The sequence below is a fragment of the Rhamphochromis sp. 'chilingali' genome, assembly GCF_963969265.1.
Source record: "Rhamphochromis sp. 'chilingali' genome assembly, chromosome: 16".
In the NCBI taxonomy this organism is placed as follows: Eukaryota; Metazoa; Chordata; class Actinopteri; order Cichliformes; family Cichlidae; genus Rhamphochromis; species Rhamphochromis sp. 'chilingali'.
In genome coordinates this window covers 33,401,218-33,422,783 of record NC_137943.1, presented here as the reverse complement: position 1 = coordinate 33,422,783, position 21,566 = coordinate 33,401,218, and the positions used below count along the sequence as shown (strand labels likewise).

The following is a 21,566-nucleotide window of genomic DNA, read 5'->3' as shown; positions in this document are numbered from 1 at the left end:
CTTTTCCTGATGATGGTAAATGGTAAATGGCCTGCATTTGTATAGCGCTTTTCTAGTCCATAGGACCCCAAAGCGCTTCACACTACATTCAGTCATCCACCCATTCACACACACATTCACACACTGGCGATAGCAAGCTACATTGTAGCCACAGCTGCCCTGGGGCGCACTGACAGAGGCGAGGCTGCCGGACAAAGGCGCCACCGGGCCCTCTGACCACCACCAGTAGGCAAACATGGGGTTAGTATCTTGCCCAAGGATATTTGGCATGCAGCTAGGATGCAGCCTGGGATCGAACCACCGACCTTCTGATTAGTGGCTGACCTGCTCTGCCACCTGAGCTACAGCCACATGATTGCTCACTTTAGGAAAAAAATTGTTAAAACATTCCAGAACAAAAAAAACGGTCAGATAGAAACTCAATTTCAAGCCTCCACGGGAAAAGAAAAGTCTGAAAGGATTTACAGCACACGTGAAAAGTTCGTGTTTGATGTCCTACAGTCTAAAAAAAAAAAGTTTACTCGCATTATTTATTTATTTATTTATTTTTTTAAATGGTGGCGTTTCGGGGGTTAAACATGGAAATAATAAAGAGCTTCAGTCAATCCAAAAACTCAACTGGGACTAGAAAGAGAGACCACATTTCTCCCATTTTGGCTTCTCTTGGCTTTCTTCATTCAGATCTAGACTAATGAGGCCCCATCATATCTTAGAGCAGCGGGCCAGACCTTTTTTGTGCCAGACAATATTTTCACGGACCAGTTAATGTGTGGCGGATAAATACAACAAAATAAAACTATACGACCAAGACAAGAACTGTGGTATTTTGTAAATATAATAATAAACGCGAATTCACCCTGTAATTGTCTAACTTAATTAGCAGCGTCCTCCTGAAATGCACCAACAACATTGAGAGTAATGTCCTCCTGTCTTCCCACAAGCTTCTAAAAGTAGAATGGGAGGCAGAGCCTTCAGCTTTCAGGCCCCGCCTCCGTGGAAACAGCTCCCAGTTTGGGTTCAGGAGACAGAAACCTGCTTACTAAAATTAAACTTAAGACTTTGCTTTGTCAGCTGTAGATATTCTTATGCTGTGTGTTTCTTAACAGGACTTTTACTGTGAAATCAGCTGAAAAACCTGGAGTTTTCTGCAGATTTCACAATAAAAGTCCGGTTGAGAAATAAATATTTTCTGTCCACTAAAATGCTATAGGCCTTTTAATTTGAAACAGATACTGGAGTGGTTTAACAGAGCTGTACCTCCAACAGAGTGGGGGCCAAACAAAAATATTAAAATAGACCAATAATCATTTTCTTACTCCTACTGTTCTACTATTGTACCAAACAGTAGGAGTAAGAAAAAGACAGCAGGTGAGGCAAATCAGGGTCTATGAGATGAGACACAGAGTTTATGTGAATGATGCAAAAATGTTCCTTAATCCTGGTTTACTTTTCATTTCTGAGCTTATGTTTAATGTGCAAACCAGCAGCTACTGCAAGCTTTTGATGTTTGCAGGTTACTCAATGCAGCAGATGAATCTGTGAAGCAACCAGCACATCGTTAAGATCAATGTGTTTGTCTTTACTGGATTTCAGCTGGGTTAGCTAAATGTGAATATTCTAAGGAAAGCCTCCTTGATGCACTGACCACTCCTCTCTTCACTCCCTGTCCTCTTAACCCTCAGCGGTCGCTTCCTGAACTGAATGTTAAGGAAGTTTAAGAAAGTTTTCAAGTTACATGTCAAAATGACAAAGTTATGACCGTCTAACACTTTTATCAGGAAAAAAGTTCTGGTTCCATTCGTACGTTGTGTTCAGATCCACAGTTGTCAGTAACTGTGAAATGCCAGAATGGATGTATTTATAGACTACACAATCCTGTACTGTTGAAGCCTCTGTTGTGTGCGTGCATTTAATCAAGAAGTGTGCTCTAAAGAAACGACGGTGGTGTGATTACAAAGATTAAGGCAGTTAAGACAAGTTAGAGGTCAAAGTCGTTTCCAAGGTGGCAGAGAGAGTGTGTTTGCGTGTTTGTATGTAGGTGTGTGTGCTGATGAGCAACACAAGCAGGCAGTTAATCGTGACGCAGGAGGAGGCTTTGTTCGCCTTCCTCTCTGGTTTCTGCACGCCGGGCACGTCCGCCTTCCCCAAGACGCAATTAAGAGTATCCAACGCCCTTGACCGCTGCTTCCCAGCAGCCTCCAGAGGTTCGATTAGAAAGCCGACAACATGCTGCCGAGCCCGAGTTCGGGGACAAAATTATCAGAAGAAAGAAAAAAAACCAAACAAACAAGCACAACAGCGATTCCCTCAGAGGCGAGAGTCAAACTGTGTTTCAGTGGTGAGCTCTGAGTCACACTATTAAACCAACAAACCCCAAACCTGCAGAAAGACATTTAGTTTGACAGGATGCTGCTGGACCGCAGTGATGCTGAGCTGCTCCAAGGAGGGAGGTCAGCATCCGAATGGGCAGAAAAGTGCAGAACAAATGTTCACCTGCCACTGGAAGATGTTTCAATCCATGGAGAAACAAGTCTGAACTCCCCAGGGAGAGATTTTTGATGAGTCCAGGCAGCCTTTTCCTCCACTTGACCTCCCAGATTTTGTGAAACAGGCAGACCGACGAGAGAAGCTGAAGAAAACTGGTTTATCGGAAAAAATAAAATGCACATCACATGTTTCCAGCTAAGCTATGCATCCTGTGATTGCATGGAGCTGCGTGTGATTGCATTCGCATGAACAAAGCAACACGATAAGGTGCCTGATTACAGATGACTAATGATTACCCTGCAGGGAGGTGATACTATCCTCAGCGGACCACCCGCTCTTCGTTTCTCCAGCTCTTTTTAGCTAAACTGTCACCAGTAAACTCCTCAAATAACTGCTAACTGCCTTGTGAGAGAAGCTTCCTTCTACTCGATGCTGAACCGTCAGTTTGTACAGACGAACGTTAGCATTTTACTTATTCTTCGAAGTTTGGGGAAGCTTCATAGGGCATTACAGGCCTTTAGAAGGTATACAAGACCTGCCAAGAGATCAAGTCGAAACAATAAAAGCTCCAAGAGAAAAAAAGAGATTTGACTGAACAGCTTCTAAAACTAAATGTGTCGCATTCCTACATCTCTGCAGACGTGTGCCTCATATTTATGCGGGTATTGGTTACACATGGATTTTAACACCCACCCAGAAAAGGGTCGGGTTTTACTGAGATTTATCTTCCAGCCATGGAAGATGGATTGGCAAGAATTCTGCTTTTCCTGTCAAAGGTTCATTGAGAAGATACTGCAGATACTGGATCAACTATTTTAGCAGTGGGGGGAATAAGTGAGTGAGACCATGTCAGAGTCATAGAAAAATAACAGTTTGGATTTGAAGGCCAGCTCATCTTCTCGATCGCTTGGCGTTAGGTCAAAGCTGTGTGAGGCCTTTTTCTAGACTTGATATTGCGATAATATTAAACGTGTATTGTTGTACAGTTTTTGATTGGGTCATGCAAACAGTGACATTGAAACACATGACTGCTGTTAGCCTCATGTTCACTTTCTGCGCCACCATCATCTTCTTCAGCACAAATATCAGCACAGCTACAGCGTTCAACTGTTTCTCACCACGTAAATGTTGAAGAAGAGCATGATGGGAAATCCCCACTGTTTACAAACCCTCACAGTCCGTAGCTAAAAACCTTTAGTTGGATCCACAAGTTTGTGCACGAGGACATTTTTTGTAGTTTTGTGTCCGATTTAAAATCCTCTGTGGTGAAGTTCAGAGTTTCAATTCAAGGTATTAAATAAAATTCCCCATTTTTAGTAATACCCAAATAATTCCCAACCTGGCTTCTGACACAGATGTGAGGATGCACCAGACTTCAGTGTTTTATAAGACTTTCAGAGTCTTCTAGTGGACGGCAGCTACAAGACGAAGGCTCGTCAGTTGGTCTAGAGCCTGACATGAATATTCCCTCAGCAGTGATGTGTAATTACAGCAGCTAAGAACAGTTACATCAGGAAGGGGGACAACATTAACCAAAATTCAAAGATGAAGCCTGCTCCAGTAAGATGCTGACACCTTAGCTTTAAGTATCTGCTGATGCTAAGTATCCACTGGGAATAGGACAGATCACGAGTTTTCTCTCTAACATCGCAGGGTTTTTACTTCACGATATAAAAGTGCATCGAACTGTTGCTGTGAAACGGTGCTATATGAATAAAACTCCGCTGCATGTAATCCAAGTAAAACGGCTCAGAGATTAAAAAACTCAGAGATTTAAATTCTTCCAAACTTTAAATGGTAAATGGCCTGTATTTATATAGCGCTTTTCTAGTCCATAGGACCCCAAAGCGCTTTACACTACATTCAGTCATTCACCCATTCACACACACATTCACACACTGGTGATGGCAGCTACATTGTAGCCACAGCTGCCCTGGGGCGCACTGACAGAGGCGAGGCTGCCGGACACTGGCGCCACTGGGCCCTCTGACCACCACCAGTAGGCAAACACGGGGTTAGTATCTTGCCCAAGGATATTTGGCATGCAGCCAGGATGCAGCCTGGGATCGAACCACCGACCTTCTGATTAGTGGCCGACCTGCTCTGCCACCTGAGCTACAGCCACCCCAACTTTACCAAACTTTACCAAACTGACTCCTCTGCATATGGTCAAGTAAAAAAAAAAAAAACTGTGCTAGTTTATTTATGATTTTAATTTTATTATTTATTTATTTGTTAGCTTGAATTAATTAAAACTGATTTAAAAAACAGGTTAAAAAGCATTTTTATCACTATAGTGATGTTTCTTTGGAGAAAGGTAAAACCTCTTTAGGCAGTGCTATTCTTTCCTGTATGTCAGGAAAAATGTAACGTGACTCGAGTGTGGCTGGAGTTCATGATTTCATAACTTTAGACTCGCGGTTCAGTCAATCTACGCCAAAAAGGACAGATTAAAGGCAAGAGTCAGACTTAAATATTTAACTACGTGTCCTTCATGTTTAACCTCACACATCCTACCTCGCCTCCTTCAAAGAGCACACTTCCAGCCTCAGATCCGGCTCGGGGTTTCTGCTCATTAAGTCGCAGAAACGACTCGAACGCTGCCATTACTGCAGAGATGTTTTCCCCCCCAGGACAGCGGGGAAGGAAGATATGCAGAACAATTATCCCAGGAAAATGGGAAGGTGCATTTCCATTTAAATGGTGAAGATAAGATTTGGTGATTGGACTGTTAGGAGCAGGAAATAAACACGAGATTAAACACGAGAAACAAAGAGTGCATGACAGTTAAATAGAGAGACCCGTGTTTCACGGTGGTCCAGCAAAGCTCGTTCCTTCAACAGAAGACGTTCATCTCAAGATCAGCATAATTAATTAAAGCTAAACTTTAAAATCTTAAAAGCGTAACGTGCTCACTGGTGGTCAAAGGAGCTTGCAAAGAAAAGCGTCTGGACTTCTTTAAGTTACTTGAAGACGTTTCACCTCTCATCCGAGAAGCTTCTTCAATTCTAGGGTCAAATGGTGGAGAGTCCCAGATATAAACCTAGTGGGAGTTTCCCCCCACAGAGGGACAAAAGGACCCCCTGATGATCCTCTAATCGCCTGAGCCAAGGTGTGAAACTGGGTGTGGGTCCCAATCAGCCAGAGTTTCGGGTGAGTTCATTGTGAAACCTGGCCCCACCTTATCATGCGAATTCCTGAGATCAGATGGCCCAGGATGTGAGTGGGCGTTAAGGCGTCTGGGAAGGGATCTCAGACTACGATGACCTGGATGACTGAGAACCTTCGCAGACGTGTTCACTGGCGATTTCCTGTTTTTCAAACCATTCCCTGTAAACTTTAGAGGTTGTTGTGAGGAAAGTCCCAGCAGATCATCAGGTACTGAAACAGTCAGACAAACGTCCGTGCCATGTTCAAAGTCACTTAAATCTTCTTTCTTCTTCATTCTGATCCTCAATTTTGGTTAGATACGTGTTCACATGCAGTTGAACTTGAATGACCCCTGGGTATCCTGCTTTAAATGCTTGGAAGTAACCTCCCACCACACCTGTGGGTGACAGGAACACCAACCTGTCCGAACAGCCACAGCGCTCTCATTCCTCCACATGTGTTGGAAGGGAGGGAGCGAGCTTCTTGTGGGGCTTTAGGTAGGAAAAGAAAAAACAGGCGAGAGAAGGAGGAAAAAAAAAAGAGTCAAAGGGAGGCAAAAAGCAGGTCCAAAAATAGCATTTTGTTCACATGGAAACCACACAAATGAGAAAGGAGAGGTTTCTACAGAACAGAGCTCAGGTGGTGAAATCAGGAGAGAAGGTGATAAAAATGAGAGGCTGAGGAGGAAAAGCGAGGAGAGTAAAGAGATACCATCATCTGCTTAATTTAACTACTTCAGTTCTGGGTTAATTTTCTTATTAAATATGTGACAGAAAATGTCTGCAAATGATCAAAGCACTAGTTCAAAACAAGAAAAGATATTTGACGCACTATTATTGTACATTTCAGACATCTTTTCTTTTTTAAATCAATAACTGTCTCAAAGACAGAGGAGAAGATTGGTAAGGAATTCGAACGAGACAAAGACACCAGAATTAAGCTTTGTGCTCGGTCATGTTGATCTTTGCAGTGCAGGCACAGCATCACTCCCAGCCCGGGGATGAGGAGCAGAACTAAGCTCCTCAGCACGACATCGGGATTTCCTCCTTCACCTGGATACAAGCCTGGATTTGTGGGCTGAGTGAATAAAATGAGGTTTGAGGTGTGTGGGAGGCGGTAATTCCTCCGCTCGAGTTCAGGTGAAGGTTTGTATTCCGTCGGCCAACCTGATGATCCTGAGTGATTTACGGCAGATCCAACAGCAGGATTTACTTTGGATTCTGACTCTCCACGTGCTGCGGGCAGAATTAAAGACGTCAAAGGTCCAAAGAAGAGCGAGAAACACAGAAAACCGGCAGAGTTTGTTAGAAAGCAGGAAGAAGAAAACGCACCAACCAAGTAAACACAAGCCAAGATCCTTCGGTTGCTCAGCGTGACCAGCGGTCATATTTTGGGTTGGTATTACAACGTTAATCTTATCATGTCCAAGTTCCTGTCAAACTGAATAAATCCTCTTGTTCTGAATGAGGTGTGTTCCTATTAAAAGGGAGTTCTTCCTCCCCGAAGTTGCCACGTGCTTCTTCACGGGGATCATTTGATCGTTGGGGTTCTCTACTCTAAAGTACTGAGAACAGCATGAACTGGGAGCTCTGGGTCTTGTTAGCCCTTTCTTTGTCACACTGGTTCATGCGTGGTGGAAAAAACTCTCAGGCCTGATTTAGACTTCTGCGCTGAATCTCTGTAGAGCGATGATGTAACCTACGTAAGCGGTCGACGTCGTTGTCAGCACTCATGCTTGTGCGTTCACTCCCAGCTCATGGCCGGACGGGACCTTTCCAGTACATGAAGGCTCTTCGATAGAGTCCAGCCGGAGTCCTGCAACTAGGACTGCGCCATAACACACCATCCATATTAACCCTGGGTATATTTTTGCATGATTTACAAAACCATTATTAAATGAATAAACGATGCAATGATGTCATGCTGATATAATTTTAAGGTTATATTGCCCACGCCTACCTTCAACATATGAAACCGAGTAATTACAGTTTTCACACATCACTGAAGGCCGAAATCTAACGCAATCTGAGATCCAACACAAATTGTGCTGCACGCCCCCATCCGACACTCATGAGGCCCCAGAAGATGACGACAGCGTATCGTTTGCATTACAACATGATGAGAAGGCTTCCTTTCCCACTAAATACCAAATCAAATTACGCCTCTAATGACGATGATCTATAAAACCTGCACACACACCTCATCAGCTAACCGTTTCTGCAAAAGCAAAACCGCTTCCCAAACTCCTCGTGTGAGGGTTCAGAGTCGCTACTCTTCCACGTTTACCCAACAATACATTGAGGAGGAGAGCAGGAATGAAAGACTGTGAAGGCAATAAATCTTGCTCTGTCCCAGGACTCTGCTCGGATACGATAAGAGAAATGTTTAGGAAGGAATAAAAGCTGGAGGGAAAATGGAGTTATGAGGTGACACGCAGGCACAGATTTGTTTCCTTTCATAAAAACCTGCCCTCGCTGCTCCATTTACTAACTCAAGTATTTTTTCTCTGCCTGTCACTTTGTAACGAAGGACACGTCTTTTTTTATTCCGTCTTTGGATTCTTCAGCTGATTAATGAGCTTCAGGTGAATTTTTGGCACAAATACACCTGAGAGCTGGTAACTGGTTTTAATGTCGCTGGTTATAATTAAAAGCACGGTCAGGATTTTGACCTTTCATCTTCATGTGCACGCCACAAAAGACAGTTCTGCCAAAAATGTTCGATTATAGGTGGTGAATTGTACAAAAACTGATCTGGAACTCAACAATAGACTGACTGAGGTCATAAATCATGTTTTCAGCTTCTCTACACTGTCTTTCTTAATGCTGCATGATTGGTGGTTTTGTGTCTCCTGCTGAAATTACACCTGAAAGTCACACACAGTCGAGTCTTTTTTCAAACACCTACTCTGAAAATTATCAGCCACCAGGGGCGCTGTGGAGTCTATCGAGTGTGGATGTAATATCGGCATGAAAATATAATTAATAATTAGACCTCTGTGCACTGAATCACACTTGTTATTAATCTCTGTCTCTCTTCCACAGCATGTCTGTATCCTGTCTTCCTTCTCTCTCCTCAACCGGTCGCAGCAGATGGCCCCGCCCCTCCCTGATTCTTCCTGTTAGAAGGGAGTTTTTCCTTTCCACAGTCGCCTGCTTGCTCACAGGGGGTTTGTTGGGTTTTTCTCTGCATGAATTATTGTAGGCTCTACCTTACAGTATAAAGCACCTTGAGGCGACTGTTGTTGTGATTTGGCGCTGTGTAAATAAAACTGAATTGAATTAATCATCAACTAACTTTATTCAACAGGTCCAACATTACTGGGAAACACAGACCTTGCAACAGCTGTGAGGTTTCTGTGCTGCTGTGACGTTGACTCTGTGTGGGTGTGGCCTACCAGAGCGCTCCTTTGTTTCCGGGGTGTGTGTCGTGCTCCTGCTCTGTGGAGAGGAGGGTGGGGTTTTTGGTGATTTAGTTTTTTATTTATTTTTTATTTAGTCTTTTGTTTGGTGAACATTTTCTGGGTTTTGTTATATTTCCTTTATTTTGACAGTTTTTTTGTCAGTTTTTTTCAGTTAAATTATTAATAACAGAAAAAACTTTACTTTTACAGAGACGTGCTTTAACCTGGAGACAGACTCATTTGATTAAAGATAAGTCCGACTAGAGTTTCTTTGAAAGCTTCATTAACACCAACAAGGCAGATGTTGACAGATGATGACACCTGTTAACTTGGACTACAAACAGCAGCAATAACAATGTGACACTAAGGATCAGTTCTGCAGCCGTGAGACAAATACTTTGAGTCTAGTTAATCCAATCTGAGAGAAGATCATTTAATATTTTAGCTGTTTTTATTTTATTTTATGATTAAATTCTCTGTATCGCGGACAGAACAATGAGCTGTGTTAAACTGCTATGAAGCATAAATATTAACACTCAGTGTGAAAGCGGCAGAATCTTAAATATCACAGAACCAAAAATTATCAACTGATTATTGAATCTGGAGTCTGTGAATCTCTGTTGCTTGTATCAGCTCCAGAGTCACACGATAATTTTCTACAGGAGTCTCTAATGCTGCAAACAGGAGAGCCTGAATTAGCTCCTCCCACTTTGCAGATGAAAAACAGCTGTATCGTCGGTTTTCTTAGAGAAACAAAAATTGTGGCGTAAACCAGTTTGTCCCTCCGATTCAATATGAGCCTCTCTAAACTCTAAAGAAAGCAGGAAGCATAGTGTCAGATACAGCTCGTGTAAAAAACGGTGACGCTGCCGCTTTAATCCTGACATGGCTACGACATGCTTCATGTGTTGGCCGGGTTTGATGGAGTCTGTGTTGTCGAATGTTGTCGTCCAGCTGTTTCTCAGAGTGGATTTGACAGCTTAAAATCATCCCGAGGATCACAGCAGACAGCAGCAGGATGTGAACAGAGGATGAGGTGGATCAACACCTCAAGCACACATGTACGAGGAAAAGATGGCGACTGAATGATAAGCAACCAGACCTATCAGAAATCCTGTGGATTAGTCTAGAGCTGAAGTCTAACACTAGAAAAGCGCTATATAAGAATCAGTCCATTTACCATTTAACACCACTTTTAGTCCAGTTTAAAGCTAATGACTTGTCTGCAGGGTCATGGGCAGCATCCTCATCAGAGATACACAGGCCTCCTTCTTCCCAGCTCACCCGTGGGGGCACGTGGGCATTCCCAGTCGAGAGAGCCAAGTAAGCAAACTTGATTTCTACAGAACGTTTAAAACCAAAGTGCGCTACACTAAAACAGAATAAACCTGTTCCTAAAAAACTGACGGTACACACCTTCACAGAAATCAGCCGCTTCCAAACGCTTAGATTTGGAAACAGTCGCTGAGGTTGTTCGTCTGAGGTTGTTTAGGTCATTCCAGAGAGGCGGGGCAACAGCAAAGATGATGACGACTGACGGACATTCAGACCTTAATGATATTGAGGGAATATGTGGACACGCCGTATCTACCACACATGCAGGTGAGAGACCGGCTTTAAACACAAACGGCGCCGCTTTAAACTGGATTCTGTAACAGTGCAAGGCTGCAAACACAGGAGTGAAGTCGTCCAGTTTAGATGTAATTAAGGAATGCATCATCCTTTCCAGATGAGAAGGTTTTTGTTAGATTGGCGACTGCTGAGCTGGAACAAACTGCTCCTGATCACTGCATTTATTTGTCTGCAAGCTTGTGCCAAAGTTTTGAACCTGTGCTTTATTCAAAGCAGTAAAAAAAGCCCTGATTATCCTTCAACCTCTCAGTTAACAGTGGACAGCCTAACTGGGTCTAACCCAGGGCCTCCTCCTGGAACACCCACCCAGGAGGTGGATGCCCGAACCACCTCATCTTGCTTCTTCCACTGCAGGAGTGTCGGCTCTATTGCGAGTCCTTCCCAAACGTCTCACCCTATCATTAAGAGAGAGCCCTGCAGCTATGACGCACTGCGCCTTCAAACCTCTGAGGCCTCAATCATTCCCCATGATTTGCAGATCCTGTCTGATTGGAGACTTTTTGGTGAAGGTGACAGCTGAATTGTGGGATATGAGAGCTGGCCGCACAACAATAACACTCATTCCCGCGTGTGCAGAAAAGTTTGATGCTGCAGGAAAACTAGTTTACTTTGCTGATTGCCTGGAGAGAAAAGCAGCAGCTCAGCATGTATAATTGATTGGCAGTTTTTGTGCATTACTGTGTGGCCCATTAAAAAAAGGTCACCTCTGAAAGAGAACAGCTCTCACTTCAGAAAATCAAACATTTGCCTGAGAGACTGCCATCGCTCCAGTTCCATATTCAGGGCAGAGAATAATGAGTCATGGGAAAACAACGCACGGCAGGGAGATTTCGGTTTGAGGCGAGCGCGTGGCAGCTTTGGCGTGTGTCGTACCTGTCCAGGTCTTCACTGTCCTGCATGTTGAACAGCATGGATGGGATCAGTTTGTCCATGTGCTGCGGCTCCCAGATGATGGCCTGCAGCTCGTCGTTCACCGTCTTCCTCACCACGCCCTGCAGACCTTTGATCCCGGCCACACGGATCCTGACGGCAGAGATTAGAGAGACTCAGAGGAAGAACAAGGCACACATCCAGCTGTGGACAGAAGTTTACATCACTCATCACAGGCATGAATGTCATGGTCATTTTGGGATTTTAACAGCACAAACCATTAAAGACTATGAAAACAAATCTGGGTGCACAACTTAATTCATTTTCTCGAACCCACACAGGGTCAAATATATACACAGCTTTTTATAAGTGGTACTGAAATTATATCTTTTAACTTGAAAAGGCCAAGGCCTATTAGCTTCCCGTTAGTGTTCATGATCGACTACAGGTGCTAGTTTCTCAAGATTCGACAGCACTCACTGGACTGACCAACACTGTGAACAACGGGAAAATCTGAGGAACTCCTTGTAGATTTACACAGACTGGGAGGGTCTCTGGGAGATATTTCTGAATAACTGAGGATTAAAAGGCCATCCATTTAAATGACCGCACATAAATATTCACATATGTCACCACTTTGGGTCTGCTTCCAGATGTGGGCAAACTGTCACCCTCAGGCGAGAGGAATTTGGTTAGGATGTTCAGGAACAACCCAGGAACTAAAAAGGCTTAAGGCTAACGTAACCTGGAAACTGCTGGAACACCAGCATCAGTGTCCCCAGTGAAGTCAGTTTTACCTGGTCATGGACAAACAGCTACCAGACAACATCACGGTGCTTTTAATCTGAAAACGTCTCTCAAATAACTCACTACTAAAGACTAACCTTCCAAGTTCTTCCCTCAAATTCCAAATCTTATCTCACTTCAGAGGAAAAACATCCAAACCTTTGATTTAATCTAATTTTCCGCCTGAGAAGAGGTTCAGCAGCCTGCACAGCAGAAATGTTCAGGAGCAAAGTGAGGCCGACTTCACCTTTTACTATTTCGTTTTTGGACACGGATAACTCCATGAGCAATAACACAAAGAACAGCACTGATGACCTCGCCTGAGAGCTAATCTAATCACTGCCACAGAAATCCTATTTGGGAATTCCTCTCCACCTACAGCCGACACTGCTGAGTGGAATAATAAAACACTGAGGAAAAAAAAAAAGAAGCAGCGTCAGAAATCAAACAGTTTATAGCTCAGCGGTGGCGGCGAGGTATAGAGCGCACTCAAAAACAATCCCAGCATCCCCTGGCTCTCACCGCACCACCCACCCTCAACCAACCTGCAGCACGCACACACCCTCATACATACAAATGGAGATAAAAGAGGCTTTTTATGCACGAATACGTGCAGACACCTCGTCGCTGCTGCAGTGAGATTTCAGAAACTCTGGAGGAGGGAAGTTATCTTCACAGTGAATGAGACAGAAGTCTCCAGGTATTGTTTTAATGCAGAGGGCGAGCGCCCCGGCGGGGAAAGCATCTTCTAACGTGCTGTGTGGTGTCACAACCTCACCGCCGCTGCCAAACCAGTTATTTTTTACCCTACTTACAATAAAGATCGCAAGCAGACAGTTTCTCAGTTTCACAGTAAAAATGCGAGTGCCTGACGTCTGCCTCTTTTTAAAATGTAAATCTCTGCGTCGTGTTCATGAATGAGGCGAGGACACAGCGGGACACTGATGGAGAGAGTAATGTGGATGTTTTACCTTCTATTGTGGTAAAGTCTAGGGCTGTGATTCTAGCTAGGGGTGTGAGAGGTCCCGGGTTCAAATCCCGGACAAGCCCCCAATTCATGGTATGACATTCCTATCCTCACCAATGAACAATGAGCTCTGTGTAGTGAGATCGAACATACAAGTGATGGAAAAGGACTTCCTCACAAGGGTGCCTGCGCTCTCCCTTAAAGACGGGGCTGAGGAGCTCTGTCATTCAGGAAGAACTCAGAGTAGAGCTCCTGAGACTGAGCATCTAACCAGGACGCCTCCTGGACACCTCGTAGCTGAGGTGTTTCAGGCATTTCCAATGCTGGGCATCTCAGGCAAGACTGCTGCCCACATGACCTGGACCCGGATAGCGTCTGAAAACGGATGTAATCCTTCCCTCAACCTGAAACTAAGAAATTAGCTTCATTTCTTAGGTTGGTGGAGTCGAGTTCTTTCATGGTTTAATCAGAAATGTTTTTCTTTTTGTTTGCGTTTATTGTATTTATATTCTTTTATGTTTTGTGGTCCATCAAAGTCTTTACACCTTGCTAGTTTGGAAGGTGTCGGCCTGAATCTGCACTGCAGTATTTTTATTAGAGTCATTGGAAAGAGTGCAGCTTTAAGTTTTTGCATTAGCTACATCGTAAGCTTACGTAAGCCTTACTTGTCAGATCCCCTTTTCAAAGGCACAAAAAGACTCAGCTTGAGGCTTCACAGCGAGACGTCGTAAAACACAGAGCAACATCACGTGGACTACATCTGTCTTTTATATACAGTCTGTGGATCGGCGTTGACTTTTTTCTCCCTACTTGCAGCTCCTGCTTGTTTCTTTTAAGACTTTATATTTCTGAACTGCACGCGGCTTGCTCGACTGTTTATTATTCTCCTCAGCTCCAAATCCTGTGGGCTTGCAACATTATATATTCTTCTCTCGTCTCGAAAGACTGCTGACTGTGAGTGATTACTCTCAACCAGCCATTTTCCTCTCGGTGCTGCATCTTTGTTTCAACAAATCATCACCTAATAAAACTGCTAATGTTTCCTACATAACACCTTCACCAGCAAATAACTGAGGGAGCTTTAGGTGTCGAGATATAATCTGAGGAATAAACTGTCAGACTACCACCTGTCAGGTTCAAGCAAAGTTATTTTTGTTGTTTTTAGTGATGCTGCCATAAAATATTACTCATTTAAAGGCCTCATAAACATCCCTGTGATTTCTGCTTTATTACACAATAAAAACGTTTCTGAAAGATAAAAGAATATTAAATCCACGTTAAAGATTAAAGACGGCTAAAAGCCAAACGGGACAAATCAGTATCCTGCTGTATTCTCTCATTACTGTGAGTGAAGTTGTTGCTGTGGAGGGAAGAATGAGCTCCTGATGCTGGAAGCAATGCAGGCAGGTACGCTCCTTTCTCTGTAGCCTCATTTATGCAGAGCCTTCCCAACACATCATTCCATCATCATCATTTCAGATCCTTATATTTCAACCTGGCCGGTGGAGCAATGCTTTCCTGTGGTGGTGTTACCAAGCCCCGCCCTCTCAGAAGAAGGCCCGAAAATCTAAATCAGTCAGACGTATTTCTAATTCTTTATTCACTGGATTCTAGTGGGGGTGAGGGCGGCCCTGGTGGGGATTTTATTTCCGCCCCTCTTTTGGCTGAAGCATGTTTCCTCGCTGGCTTGAAAGAGGTCGTTCATGAAATTTTCAGCGGTGGAGGAGCACCATGACATGTCTTCATAATACTCCAAAATGATGTTGCGGCATGAAGCCCAGATTTTAGAAGTAAAGCTCGCTGCTTCCAGATTTTAATTTGGTCCAAAAAAGCAGCTTCGAGTGAATCGGCCTGAACACAAAAAGGAAACCAATCACTAACTCAGACTGCTCCAGGGGAGTAAAATTATAACTTTGATTGAGAATCAATGGTTATATTTTAAATTTAGGATTATTCAGCCTCTCCTGAGTGCAACAAACAACAGTTGAGTTGTGGAGTAGTGCTGGGCGATATGGAAAAAATATTTATCACGATATGAATTATTTTATATCACAATATACCACCTGACCTGTGGTCATCTAGAAAGTACGCAGTCTGTAAACAGCAAGTGCCGAGGGTGCAGTCTTTGTTTTGAGTTACCGTAAAGCATGTCGCAAATCTGGGTGCACGTACAGCAGCACCAGCTAGCAAACCACAAGACGGAGTTTCTTTGCGAAAAATATCATTTTTTTATACTTTATTTTCTCTTGCATAAAGTTAAGAGCATGTATAGTGAGAAGACAACACTAATATATTTGCCACAGGCTATTTAACCCTTTATTAAGACCTACCATAGAACCAAGTCCGCTAGAGCTTATCTTTATGTTTTTACATGCTGTAGTGCCATTTGTGGGAGCATTTCAAGTTTCCATATATCAATACAACTGTTATAGCCCAAATTTTAATATATGTATGCATTAAGTCCATAGTAACTACATAAATTGCAAACAATTGTAGTGCAATAAACTACAAAAAAATTGAAAAACATTTTGGGTTTTTTACATATATTTCTAGTAAGAAAAATTTAAGAGGTTTATCCGTCAAAACTGTAAAAAAGGTTGCACAAAATAATTTCCAACCACGAGAAATTTATTTTGAGTGTCTTCATAGTTTTATTTTTGAGATACACTAATTTTTATATACTACAGGAAAAATGAAAATATTATAATGCATCAAAACAAACCATTTCCAAGTCAAACATGACTTTAAAAAAAACAAAAAATACAACATAGGCTTATAAGGCCCTTTCGCGAAAATGACGTCACTTCCGGTTTCGGGCAGGTAATGGCGGACATGCGATAGTTCACGCTGGCGTATATGCCAACGTAGGAAGTGTTATTGAACATCGGCAAAGTGTGTTTCTGGAATATTATCTTTTTGTTGCTTTAAGTGCTTCTTGCACTTCTTGCAATTTTTGCAAAGCTATATGTGGAAGGAAACCGTGACCTAGGGAAAGCTAATGGCATTAGATGTAAGTACAACTCCAATGGTTTCACATGCATAAAAAAAATATTGCGCTAGCTTACGTGGTTCCAGTTCTACGGGGATTTAAAAACAGTTAGGTAAAACGGAGTGCGCCTGCTCCGACCGGTTGTAAAGGGTTAATTATATATTTTATGTAATAATTTATAAAGTTAGGTTAGAAACGATAGAAGACAAATGGCACGATAGACACTTTTCTTTCGTCCACACGATATATATCGTCATATCGCCCAGCACTATTGTGGAAGTCTTTAAAATGTGATGTGAGAATAAAGAGAAAGAACGTGACATAATGAATGTGTTTGTTCTTCTTGGTATAAACAGCAGCCTTACTCGAGTCCTCTGGTCGTCTTTTTCGACAAGTTCTTATAATAATATCTGGTTAAACATAAATCTGGGTCATTAACATTTCCTGATGACTTGGAGTAACCAGGAGAAACCTCCAGGGTTGAAAAATGAAGTCACGGGAAGCAAAAAACTGCAATTCCTCAAACCTTTGGGATCCATTAGAGCTTAAAACATGAACACACACACCATGCATGGTGAAAACAAGGAATTTTATATCACATTTGTTATAGTTGTAGTAGTTAAACCATTTTTTCTAATGCATGCATGTTTTTGAAGAACAACTGGAGGCCCAAAATTGAACCCTGTGGGACTCCACGAACAATGCTGTGAAGGGAAGATGAAATAAATCTAAAAGCTGATGGCAGAGGGTCAGAAAAGTTAAACCAGCCCATTATCACTGTCAAAAAGAAAGAGCTAAAACACATTATCACAGAAAAAAGTACAAAGTACTTCACATAAGATATAAAACTAAAAGGAAGATAAAAACAAAATCATGAGGACAAACAAAATTAAAACCTGCTAAAAAGTTAGAGGATGTCCTGATATTGTGTAGCAGTCAGTTTTTGTGGGTAAATCCTGAACCATGAGAAAACTCTACTTTTTGAAATGTTCACTGAACCTTGTGACAATTTTTCTAAAAGAGATTTCAGTTTGTTTCCATATAGAAGTTTTAACCTGTATATTGTTGCTTAATCCAGCATTTTGTGTAGTTTAATGCTTAAAAAATTAATTATTATTAAATTAATTAATATTAATTTATTCAGGTTTTTCAAGATGAAAAAACCCTGAAATATAAATATAGTATACTTGTCATTAGAGGGTCTGTTTGAAATGTCTGAGTTTGGACTGTACCTGGTTCTGGTCTCTTGGTCTTCGTGAGTAGAGTGGCACATGGCGCTGAACTGAGAGACAAAGAAATCGTAGCGGCGATGGTAGGAAGGTGTGTCCTCCTCGATGTTGGCAAACTTCACGAACTGCAGAGAGCAGAGGAAGAATCAGCAAACATTCATCAGCCTGAATTTTCTGTGTGAACACAGTGAACACAGGCTCTGTGAAATTCTGAAAAGTAGTAACTGTACTATTAATAAATAATAATAATTAGAATTAGTGAATGGTGCACTCCTCGAGGTGTCCACATTAGAGTAAAAAAATATTCTCAAAAAGCTTCCAGGCCTGTAAAGTGAAGCCTCCTCTGCTTGCAAAAAGACAATTAAATAACTCTGTGGGGGAAATGGCCCTGTGACCTCAGTAAGTACTTCCTGATTAATTCACAGTCTCGAGCTGTTGTTTCTTACTTTAAACAACATTAAATAAATTTTTGTCTAACAGATTATCAGCCAATCACACGTCAGCTGATGAGTCCACGCCCATCTAATCCAGTTTCAAAACACCAACCTGTCAACCGTAAAAACACTCAGGTACAGGCTTTGCTAACCAATGCAGGACAGCCATGTTTTATATATTGTCCATTTATGCAGGAACCTGAAGTCCTGAAAATGGGAAGCTGATAAATGTTTGACCTTTCACCTCAACAACAGATACAAAGAAAAAAAAAATCCCTCGATCACAACACTGATAACATGTCAGAGCATTTCCTGTGAGCCAAAGCACCGTCACATTCCTGCACACTAATTAATTTTGGAGCCAGTGTGACAATGACAATAACTATTAGAACCACCTCCCCCACCCGGCCCAGCCTGTAATCTTCTCCCTCCAAACGAGCCTCGAGTGTCCTCCAGAGAGGCCTCCTCCTCCCGGCTCAGCCGGCTGCGCTCGAGGAGCCTCTCTCACCAACCTGTCATTGTCCACTACGACAAATTGCGTCAGCACAGTTCAGCGTCAGTGGCAAAAACCACTCCGTTCTACCGGTAATTTCCTCCCATTTTGTACCTAACCTCTCCTGGGGGTAATGGCTCAGATGGAAGGAGCTATGCCGGCAGCTGGCGCACAGGAGAGTGGCTTCCCCTCAGCAGATTACGGTACTGTACTGCTGTGCTGCTGCAGAAGAGCAAATTCAAGCTGTAGGCACTTACAGACCAATTACAGTCGTGTTTAGGAGGTAGAAGGAGAAGCTTTGGTCACAACTTGAATTTGCACGTCACACAAAGACATCCTGAAGGGCTTTAGTTTGGGTATACTCTCTAATATCCACACACTATGCACACTGCATTGTTGTAAAACCATGACAGAACTCTCAGACAAGCTCAAACTTCACAGAAAGGAGTCTGAAGTCCTTTGTGGCATTAAAAATGCTCCACGTTTTGTTGAATATGTGCTGTTTTGAGATGCCTCTCGTCTGATTTTAGGGTCTTTAATTCATTAGTGCATAAGTCTGACATTTAGTCATCGGGACGATGTATTGCCTGGGCTGAGAGTTCACTGGTGAACTTGCTGGAGTGTCAGCTTGACAGTCTGAGTGGGAGGAGGCTGAATGTTTGCAGACTCAAGCCAGGAAGTGGAATACTGAAGCTTAAACTAATTATTAGCGTGTATTCCCTTTGGCAGCGGCTCTGATTATAAGTGATGATAACCTGTAATAACAGGGCTGACTCATTTTCATGTATCGTGCGCCTGAAGCAGTTTACAGGTGTTGTACTTCCTGATAGCATTCAATTTCCTGTAACCTCATCAAACGTGACATTTCGGCATCATTCCCGCGAGAAAGTTCACAGGAAGTTTACGACAACTTGGGGGAACGTCTTGAGCTGTAGACAGATTCATAACTGGCTGCTTCCTCCTGAGCCCTGACTCAGCTGATGATGATGATGATGATGGAGAACTCCTTGCCCCGGTAACTGTTGGACAGGGGGTTTACTCATCAAAAATCGAGTTCACCGTGCGATCAGCTGGCGGTTACTGAACGTTAAAATGTTTATTTTGATGTTATTTGCACTGTAAAGTTACTTTTCTGTATTTTACACCCATCATGTTGCATGATGTGCAATTTTTTTTTAATCTGCTAAAAAATATCTTTTTTTTTTCCAAATCTAACTTTTGTAAATCTGTTGGTTTTTTTCCCAAATTGGGGTCTGAGCTTCACTTAAAGGCTCCGACAGAGGAAGAAACAAAGGCTGTACTGTTGACTAACGAAGGCTCGTCTGTTAGAAGCGGAGCTCATACTTCTCTGGCCATCTGCGAAGTGCTTGCAACGTGTGAAATCACAAGAGGAGAAGGACAACAAAGGCCGCAGTGAAAAGCAACAGATGGAATTCGATAAACCAGAGACGTTGACTCTGATTACGGAGCGTCTCGGAGGTATCAAGGTGTCAAAATGCTTCAAACTTTGGAGAAATGAAAATAAAAATAATCTTATTCCTACATAGTTTTTGAACTTGACCAAAACTTTCTGCTATCCATAAACTGTACACAAATCTAAACATGGAAAATTGGGTTTTGGGATAAAGCTGTAGACTGCATCTATCTCACATCTGGCTCCACAGGTTATAGATCGCAGACACATGGACTCCCCTGTGTGTCTGACTCGGTGTCTGAGTCTGGACTGATGAGCGCCTCTTCCATTGAGATGGAGTGAAGGAAGCGCCACTTCGAGCCGTCACAGTTTGCCAATTTCTTGTGATAAAGTTAACTGGGAGATGAATTTGTAAAGCGTGAACGGCTGGCAGCCAGACAGCAGCAGAACACAGCGGTCACACACATTTATACTGGGCACGGTAAGAAATAGGAAAGCCAGTGGGGCTGTAGGAGGAAAATGATTACATTAAAGGTGACAAATGTTGTTTGGTTTAATGAAAATGTCACTGTTAGACTGATTGGAACTTTTTTGGTATTATTTATATACAGGATGATTTATCACCTACCTCCCCCCACGATGGTTTGTTTTGGCTCGTTAGTCAACCGAATGTTTCCAAAGTTAACTTGCAATGGACTTATTGGGCTTTCCCTCATTGTCTGACAAACATGTCCTCGCCAAGTGCTGGATGCTCACATTAGACAGCAGAAGATAAAGAGGCCCACGTTTGTACAAAAGTACAAGGTCAACTTTTTTTTCTACTGTTGGCTCTGCATGATGTCATAAAGAGTGGATATTCCTAATATGCCAATCAGGCACGGACGCCCCACCCACCTTCAGTTTACAAGGGAGAGCTAAGGGGGAGGAGCTAAAATGGACTGTTCCTTAAAAGCTACTCAGTCATCATTCTTTGCTTCTCCAGCTTGTTTTAACACAAGGTTTTAAAAACAGCCCTGAGCTCCCGAAGACCGATATTTGAATGATTCGTTGAAGAAACGCTTTTGTGCCCACTAAGGTTTCAGTGCGGATGTGGGATTTTTTTCATAATGATTAAACCAAATCACACAGCAGTGACCAACCTCGAGCTGTTGATGGATCATCTCAGACATAGTCTGGACTGAAGTTTGGTCCATTTTCGGCCTTCCTTCCCGTCGTCGTCATTGTATCAACGAGCCCAACTTCACTACTTTTCCAAGTTTTTTTTCCAAAGTCCAAAGTTTTGTAAGAGTAACAGTTTTGCTGGCTTTTGAGGGGCTTTGAAAAAAACTGAGGTCTGCAGCTAACACTCCATCTATTTTGATATGATATCATCCCCGCCCGTCTTTTATCTTTAAATCTAACCCTTTGCCCCTTGGATGCCTACTAGAGGAAATCCCTGTTTCTCTTTTCTGAACTGAGCAATTTCTGTTATATTTCAGGCGTGTTTCTAGAATAAGATGACGTCACAAGTTAATGTGGATGATCTCTGCCTATACAACTTACTCGGGCTACACCTGGAAAAACCTGGAATCTGTTCCAATGGTCGTCAAACCGCGTCTTTATTGAGCTATAAAGTGACATGTCCAAACTACTCATTAAAACTCTCTTTCTGTGGTTCCTGCTCGAGAATGATGCGCCCAACATGAACTGAGTGTTTCTCTGCGATCACAAAC

General features: G+C 42.7%; 1 protein-coding gene across 1 annotated transcript in view; it reads right to left on the bottom strand.

Annotated features, from left to right (window-relative positions):
* The window catches only part of efr3a (EFR3 homolog A), a 112,885-nt gene that overhangs the window by 47,852 nt on the left and 43,467 nt on the right, over positions 1-21,566 (bottom strand). The window contains exons 6-7 of the mRNA XM_080861815.1: positions 17,517-17,638; positions 11,546-11,695 (exon numbers count right to left, since the gene is read on the bottom strand). Coding sequence (XP_080717941.1) covers positions 11,546-11,695; positions 17,517-17,638 — 272 coding nt within the window. The remainder of the gene's footprint in view (positions 1-11,545; positions 11,696-17,516; positions 17,639-21,566) is intronic.